Raw genomic sequence first — 9,101 nt, forward strand, 5'->3', positions numbered from 1 at the left:
TGATATTGACATGTAGGCAAAATCACATAAAACAATCAAACTGTTGACAAAATATTAACTCAAGGTCCATTTACTATATTTCTTCTGGTGCTTTCAGCCACATTTCATGGCCTTCATCAGCTGATGAAATGGAATTTTCTCAATTGGCATTGTGTGATGTGTAGAACCATATACAACCACCTGCTATCAAGATGATAACTGAACCATTGCCATGACGACTGAGAAAACTCCATCTGGTAATGAAGGCCACAATATGTGCGAGTACAGTCATCAAGTTATTATATTTATATAAGCGTCATCCAAGACCACGACTTTGGCAGGAAATAATCATAGATAGAAGACACAAGGAAAGAGGAACTGAGGATTGACTGGGTTCCCTTACAGAGAACACCATCTAAAAATATCCATTATCTGTCTGCGGTAGCTGGTGTTGACGTTTCTGAAGCTTTTGAGACCGCAGCGTGACGTCATGTCACTCAGGTTGAGTGATGAGCTCTTGATGAGCAGCTCCCTGAGTCATGTTTGGTCAGGGTCTTATCAGGCACGCACACACACATACACACACTTAAACACTAAAGAGCTGCAGTAAAATCTTGTTTTTACTCAGCTGTCAGTCTCTTGCTGTGAATGAATCAATGATTCTGCAGCGCCCGTCCATTTTTGCTCCCTGTCTCTTTTCACTCGAGCCACACTTTGTGTTAATGATACATTATGTATTCATCATCACCCCCCCCCCACCAAAAAATCCTGCATTAGCCAGTCCTCTATTTGGAGAAAACATGGGAAAAATCGATGCCATGCAGCCTCCAGCAGCTTCGCTCTTATCTCAAATTCCTGTTACAAATATGAAAGTCAATATGATAATCCACTTACATAGGATTTTCTAGACAGACTGAAAATGTGTAGATTTTCTGTGTTTGTGTGTGTATATACGTGAAAGAGAGAGACAAATTCACTGTAGATCACCACTGCTGCTTTAATATTACCAGTTTACTAGACTATTCTGCCAATCTTTAGCCTCTGTCGTCACTGCTAACACATGATCATAGACACATAGACACTATGTGCTCTTACACAAAGAGCAAACAAACATAGATCAGCCGATAGAGGGGGGGCATATAGACAAAGAATAACAGGGCTGGAGGGCATTGCAGTTCACAGATAGGCAGATTGATGCACACAATACCCAAATATTTTGGCCCACAGCCGGCCTCTGAGGCCAACCCTGTTCATCCTGACACAAGGCAAAAGTGTCTACTCATCATACCCCTTTGCTCCAAAATACTGACCCCTATTTTCGTCACCACAAACTGATCAGCTTTCTTACGCAACTTCTAAATCTCATTTTTCAGGTTTTTCTACTTGCGCACACTCCACTCTCCTCCCCTCTTCATACCTGAGGTGGTGAGAAGCGATCCATTGGAGGATGATCTTCGGAGGATCCTCAGGCTGTCGCTCCAGGAGCGAGACTTAGGCAGCCTCTTCAGCAGCCTCCCCAGCCTGCGTGACACCTGTCCAAAGCAGGCGCTGCCGACTTCCCCTTCCGAATCCCCCCTGACCTCCTCAAGATGCAGAGACACCTGGCCGAGAAATGTTCTGCCCACCCCGACCGCTTTAACGTCCCCGGATTCGACCTCAACCCCAACCCCTGTCCCTTCCTCCGGGACGAGAGGTGCTATCTGTGCCATGGATGGAGCATGGTGGCACCATCCGGCAGGCACCGTCCTGTGCGCGTAGCCCTCGCTGGCCCTCCTGTCCTGCCCCTGGCTGCCCCTGTCCCTCTGAGGACTGCCCCAGCGCCAGCCCCCCCAGTGCCCCCCTCTGCCATCCCAGCGCAGCCACTCTGCCACCGGTGCCACGCTCCGAATAAACAGCCCCCTCTCCACTCGCTCTGCCACCCCTCCACCTGTACTCCTTACACGCTCCCTAAAGCTCTCACCTCTCTACTAGCCTCACTCTCTTTTTCCTCTCTGGCCTGCACCTCAGCACTCCTCCTCACACCCAAGCGTGCGGACATGAGCCCTGAATCTCTGCTGTGCTACTTGTCCCTCTGACGTCCTATCGTTTCTCTGTTATCACTGCTCTCTCATCCTCTCTCTTTCTCTCTCCCTTCTTTCTCTCTCCCCCTCTCTCTCTCTCTCTTTCTCTACTGCAGCACCCACACACTCTGCAGTAACAAACAGCCAGCTTAAAGAGACAGAGACCCCCAAATGCAGACCCAATCCTGGCTTTTCTGTTCCCCCTCTTTCCTCTCTTTCCAGCAACAGGAGCCTTTCTCCTTTCCCGTCCCCTCAGCGGTCGACTGTATACACTTCATTCAGTAGTGAAGGCCACGGTGAGATCTCCACACAATAAAGGCAGAAATGTCACAAACCACTGCAGAGCTGCTTATCCACGCTACCTTCCCTCGCTTTTTCTGTCTCCTCGGTGTGAAAGCCACAGCCTGGTTGAGGGGAAGTGACTCAGCCACCCTGTCTAACCCCGCAGTGTCATATCTTGCCGGTGTGAAGGACATGCATCACATCAAGTGTGTGTCTGGGTGCTTGTGTGTGTGTGTGTGTGGGTTGAGGTGATGCGCAGTCCGTCAGTTATTAATATGCACTGTGAAAGAGAGAGAGAGAGGGCCACTGGGAGTTCTCCTCCTGCCCTACTTCTAAAATCGAAGAGTTTAGAGGAAGAGGATGTTCGCTCACAAGCGTATGACATAATCACGAGCAATGCCGTAAGGAGGTTATGCTTTGATATCACCTCTGCAGTGTCTGTTGTGTTTACGTTGGATGATGTCAGGTGCGTTTTTCTAATTATCCAAAATCCCTAACTCTCTCTCAACTAACATGTTTTTAAGAATGTCTTTGTCCTGTCCTTTCTGCTCTAACCACCTCTTCCTCTGCAGTCCTGCTATCACTATCCACCAAGGGCAACCTAAATATAGCCCTGGTTGAAAATCCCCACTGTTCTGCCATACATGCAGCAGAGCAGCGATGCACGGTGAGGAGAGAGCTGAAACACATGAGCTCAGAAGGAATGTTTTGGCTGAATTCTAGTTAAAACTATATCCATCGCAGGTCTGGCAGAGCGGCAGCGGCAATGGTATGCCGGGACAAGAAGGTTATGAGCCATTTAACACAACCCTCCTCCCGTGTTTTCTTCTTTCACTGTGAATGGAGCTTTGAGAGGACCGATGTGAAACGGACGAGAAGGTTCCTGAGACAAGGCCTGTACTGTGCAGACCAGGGGATGGGGTAAAATAAGGAAGAGTTTAAGGAAGAAAAAAAATACATCCCCTATAGAGAGTTCAGGAATGCCATGGGGCATAAAGAATATGCTGGGAGGGTAACTGAAGGTCTATGGCAAATGTTTGTGTGTGTTTAGGTGTGTGTGTCCATCCCTGTCTCTGCGGTGACCAGCAGACGACCCCACATCTGCTGCTGTAGATGATCTGTAACGATGAGGATCTCTACTCTGTTTGCAAATGTTTAAACACGAATACAGTTAATACTTCATTCCTACTATAAATAATTCCGAGATGTGTACGTGAGCTACATTACTCAGAAACATGGTTCATTGTGCTTTTTCTTGTTGTGAAATCAAGTTTCGAGAAACTCTGATCTCTGGGACATTCACCTTGTTGTACAGTGCTCTGACACAAAGAGCAGAGACCAATAACAAATCAAAGTACGCAGTGAGACACGGCCACTTAGAACAAAATAACAAAGACTTGACAACACAATTACAACATAGCTCTCATCATATGTAATGATGTCTGATTACACGCAATACTTACAGTGTACTTCAGGTGGCTTTAAATCTATTTTAGACATTACAATTGTGTATAAATACACTAATAAACACATTATGTCCTTAAATCTGCTTATAGCTACATTATAGTGTGTTATAAATGATCTTTTAATTGTTCATATGCTGCTTTGAGATGCTAAATAGGGGGATAAAGTGTTACCCCAAATTGTGTATATAAGCTAAGAGTCTTGTGCTGTTGCTGTGACAGAGCACGGGCACCACAACAGCATGGTTCCCTGAAAGCTTTAATTAAATATCAATCTGACATCTGACTCTGTCTGCCAGTCTGTAATCCCAACCTCTCTATCCCGGAGACATAATCCCGGGCAGGAGACACCCTGAGCCGGGATTAAGGAGGCTGCCGTTCCCCTCCCTCACTCCCTGCCTCCCTGGACCAATGGCACAACATGGAGAGATGACGAATCAAACCATGAGAGGAGTAATAAACAACAACCAATAATGGGATACAACCCAGATCTACTATACAGATTTATATCACTGTTACACACTGAGCTTCCCTGTACAGTTTGCTTTTCTAATATCTGTTTACAACATTTTTTAGGAGTAAAAGACCATGAATACAGGAGAGGAGTATAGTTCATTAAATGAGCCTGATTAGTGTCAGTAAAGCAGACATACAAAGCTCATAAATGTCTAGACTGTCACATATATCGGACATGTTGGTCATATGCTTCATTATTTTACGCCTCATTAGGCTCTGGTGCCACATTCGGCTCTCGTCTGTATGCGTGTAGTGTGTATTTATTCATATAACGAGGGGCTTGCTGTGGCTTGGACGCACCGCGAAATCAAACCTACATCTAACTCCCGAGAGGAGCAATAAAGATAATAAAAAAGCACAAATCCGAACGAAAGCCAGCAGTAGGAAAGAAAGTCAAAGGACTTCACGATGACGAAAAACAAAGCGGCAGACTATGAGACTGGGAGCTCTGGCTGGATTGACAGATTCCACTGTGGGGAAAGGCCACATCACAACGCTCTCTACTGTCCCGGGGGGGGGGGGGGGGGGGGGGGGGGGGGGGGACAAGCTGCATTTTCTATAAGCTTCATATGCAGCAAAGCCAAAGCAGATAGAGGCATGGTGATGAATTAAAGACAACAAGACAAAGGCACAGAATGATGGTTGTTTATGGTTGCGAGGCTTCCCGTTCTCTCACTCCCTGTCATTTGCTGGGTGTAGTTGAAAGAAGAGCATGTGTGTGTGCGTGCTGTTTCTATTTTGGCTGTTTTGGTTACGCTTGTCCCCGCAAAAATACCCTGAAATGCCTAAATCTGTATTGCTTGTCATAAATGACCCCCATGACTGTACACCGCACTCACCTCTGATGTTTTCCGAGAAAAAAAAAAAGGGACAATTTACTCTAGAGGTCGGCTGCTGGCAGCATAAAGCTACTGCTAATTAGCTTGATCCATAAACGGACTAGTGGAGAGAAAAAAAAACAACTCAGTGAAGTTCTTGGGTTATAAAGAAACTCATGACTCTGTGTGTGTGTGTGTGTGTGTGTGTGTGAGTGAATAGTGCTTCAGTAATCTCTGCTCTCGCTCCACTGAGCTCTTGCTGATAACACACTAAATCAGACAGCTCCGCAGTGCTGGACAAACTCTTTTTCTTTTCCCCTTATCCCTCACTCCTTCCTCCCCATCTCTCTTGTTCTAGCTCTCCGTCTCTCCTCATTTTTATCATCCTGCCTTTCTCCACCTCTCCTCTGACTCTGCACAATTTTTTACCATTCCTGTTTCCAACTACTTGTCATCCTCTCTTTCTCTCTCTCTCTTGTTCCGTCTCTCCTCTTTCCGTTTCTCTATCTTTCTTCCCTCACTTTCAATCCCTCCTTCAATTTGCTTTATCTCAAACTGCTGTGCAGCCGCAGCTTCCCCATGACAGAGTGCTGCTGACACAATGCCAAGTCAGCAGCAGCATGCACTCACTGACACACACACAGACACGCATCGTGCATGCATGTACTATATACACACACCTAAGTGCAGACAAAGGAGCTGATACTAAGACACTGAACTCAATGTTTCTAGTAAAAGGTGTGTATATACTTTTGACTTGTACTGTATGTGTACACATGTGTGTATTCGAGTCACATATCCACACTGCCAGGTCAAATTGGCTTGGCCAAAACTATATGAATCCCAGAGCAGTGCAGGTGAGAGTGATGTCATCAGAGCCTGAGCAGCTCTCAGCGGTATTCATGTGACCCCGGAAACTACACTTGACTGTGTATAATGGCCGTAAGTATACCATTAAATACACAAACAATAAATCTCACAATTAACTGTGAGATTTACAAACATTTCCGTTGTGTTTCTGGATTACACAAAATGCACCACTCACACTGTCTTTCCCTGTCTCTGAGCAGAGGCTGCAAATCACAGAGCGAGAGCTCTGGGAGGCAAAGCTGGAAGGACAAGATAATGGGCTTTCCATGGACAGTTTTTGGCTGTGTCTGTGGAGCAAAATGCTCAGTAATGTCCTTCCCCGTCATACTGGCTCACTCTCAAAGGCACATGCACACTTTTTTGTGTACAAACACACACAGAAACCAGTATGGAAGAGTTAAGCTCACGGCTCCCTGTGCTCATCATAAAATAATCCAGCAGTGTAACAGAAACCAATTACAAAACTGCCCTCAGTGAAGTATTTTCTAACCGTTTCGTTTCAAAAAGGAAAAGACAATAAACACACAAACTGATGCGACTATTGTTGGCATTTAAATGTATGTGTTTGATTTACAGCATATGAAAAAGTGAGGTTTTGATCAAAACTGGCTAGTCGTTTATTGGACCAACAGGTCAAAGTCTACCACACGAAGTTCGGGAATTGACAAAATACTCAGGTGGACCATCATCTACTTACTTTGACACCTGAGTGCCTGTGCAGTGATCTGACGAGGACAGGAATCACACCAAGCCTGCTTAACGAGCTTGGCCTCGAACCGGTGTCCTTCTCCCGTCTCTGTCCTCACCCGGGGGTCCACCCCCTGAGGGAAGATGGACCAGGCCTCCCGGCGAGGACGTTCGTGGCGGGCCAGCCTCACGACTCCGGTCCTGCCCTGTGTGAGGCGCTCCAGCGGGAGACCGCCGCTCTCCTCTTGCGTCGACGCAGAGGAGGAGATGCTCTGATGTCCGCTGTCTCCGCTCCGAGAGTCCCGTCTCCCGTGTGCCGAGTTCCGGCGCCTTTGCGCTCCTTTGTGCCCATTCGCAAGCGATGCGCTTGACATGACATTGATGCCCGACCTCATGAGAGATCCCCTCCGACCACCTGTGTTGTGGTTGGAGTCGCACTCAGTGTTGCTGTTGCAGTCACTGGTAATGTGTCCGCTTTGACTTGTTCGTGTCCAGCCTGTGGTGCGCCTTTCGCAATCCGTGCTGCCCTCCTTTCTGTGCCGGTCCGGGCTACGTGGCGCAGCAGGGGCGGCCGAAGCTCTGCATCCTTCACCGGGTATTCCTCCTTTTACCGCCGTTTCTCCCACTGGTCCCGGAGACAAGGGATGAGTTCTCGATTCCCCTTGAGCAGTGACCGATGCGCACTCTCCGCCGCTCCCCGAGCCTCTCCTGAACATCATCTTCTCCAAGGATGACTTCCTCGGCAGGGTGATTTTCTTCAACACCAGGAGCTGCGGACTCACCACACTCGCAGACGCCATTGTCCTGTTCCCCTGAGATGTGTGTATGTTTCGCTGTTTAGAGTGTGTATTAGTGTTTCTCACTCCGTGCCCTGAATGTAAACTCAACTCTCGCCCGCGACAAGCGTGTAGTAGTGACGCAGGGGATTGACAGCTTTAAAAACTGTGGGCGCGCTCCCTTTTAAAGCGACAGGAGCGCGCAATAATCCCTGGTTCATACTGTGGGTTTGATTTGACATTACCTAAATATTAAGTAGCCTACTTCACTGGATAACATTTAACTTTCTTATTACTCATCTGACCGTTATTTGATTTGTTGACTATTGCTACTAGGCATTTACTCTAAATTTAGTAATAATCCACTGAAACCACTTGTAGCCTACTAAAAGTAGACTACAGAAAATAACTGGCGAAAGCCAGAAACCACAATCACAGATGAAGAGTCTGTGGAGAGACCATAGACTGGACTTAGAAGTAACTGAGACATAGAACATAAAAATAATGAGGATATGGGATTTTCTTTTTCTTTTTCTAAATATATGATGCAAAGAAAAAAAATATGGTAAAAATTAAAGTAAAGCCTTTGACATCTCATACCTGTTTTGGACTATGGAACTTTTTCTCATGTGTGTAATCAATTATTATTTACTTTTTTGAAGGTGCTAAAGAGGGCTCAGGCAAAAGCTACACAAATATCTCAGCAGAAAACCTCTAACTGCTCATGAAAGTGAAGTGAAAAGTATAAAACGGGACTGACACAGCAAATCATTTAGGTGAGCGTGAGGTATATACAGCTCTGACTATTGCCATGATGTAAAACTGTGTGAAATTGTAATAAAAACACAACATCACCCTTGTTTGTGTGGGCTTGTAACAGGAAAGTTATCAAATTTTCCACTTCGCCAGGAGCTCGTCATATGAGCGGCTCAAAACCACAGACAGTTGCGCGCGTCCCCTTAACCACGCCGAGGAAGCCCCCGAGGACTAGAAAACCAGTCCTACACAGAGTGAAAAACTTTCATTTTCATGCTACTTTCACTCTACTTTGCAGTGTCACAACAGCACACTCGTTTTCTGTTTTGTTCGAGACCTTTTATACCTCCCCACACCGACTTTAATGTTAAAGTAATTTGAGTACACTCTAAATATGAGATTGTACTGTTACCAAAGCAATTTGTGACCTTATTGACTTTTCAGAACTTGGTGATTCATCCTCACAGAGATGTGTTGCTGCTGTGAATTTAAAAGAGGGGACATGAAATGATTTTTTCTTTCACTTTTCCACCTATATTACTTCATCAACTGACTGAGATGATATTATTTCTCTAGACAAAAAAGAATGAATGATTAAATCTGGTACTAAAGTTTATAAGTAGAGTGAAAGTCAAGTATGTTAAAGAATTTCACCTAACCCCACACATAATGTGAGCCATTTATAAACAAATAAACCCTGGGATTTCCCCACCTTGTGAGTCACTCGTTAATGTCATTTCATACTGTGAATCTGTCACTGGACCGTGTTAGCCTTATGTCATTTTGTTTAAAAGACAGACAGACCGCTGAATTTCCCTGACTGCGTTTCTTCTCTTTTTAAGTGAAACCTACGATAAAATACAGAGAAGTAACTTATCACTCCAGTTAAATATA

The 9,101-nt window shown here is 45.7% G+C and overlaps 1 protein-coding gene across 1 annotated transcript in view; it reads right to left on the reverse strand.

The window, feature by feature from the left end:
* The window catches only part of rassf5 (Ras association domain family member 5), a 28,254-nt gene extending 20,329 nt beyond the window's left edge, over positions 1–7,925 (reverse strand). Inside the window, exon 1 of the mRNA XM_044349670.1 lies at positions 6,686–7,925. Within this exon, the coding sequence (XP_044205605.1) occupies positions 6,686–7,475 (790 nt within the window). The 5' untranslated portion in view covers positions 7,476–7,925. The remainder of the gene's footprint in view (positions 1–6,685) is intronic.
* Positions 7,926–9,101: the final 1,176 nt, after the last annotated feature.

The sequence above is a fragment of the Thunnus albacares genome, chromosome 4 (genome assembly GCF_914725855.1).
Source record: "Thunnus albacares chromosome 4, fThuAlb1.1, whole genome shotgun sequence".
Classification (NCBI taxonomy): domain Eukaryota; kingdom Metazoa; phylum Chordata; class Actinopteri; order Scombriformes; family Scombridae; genus Thunnus; species Thunnus albacares.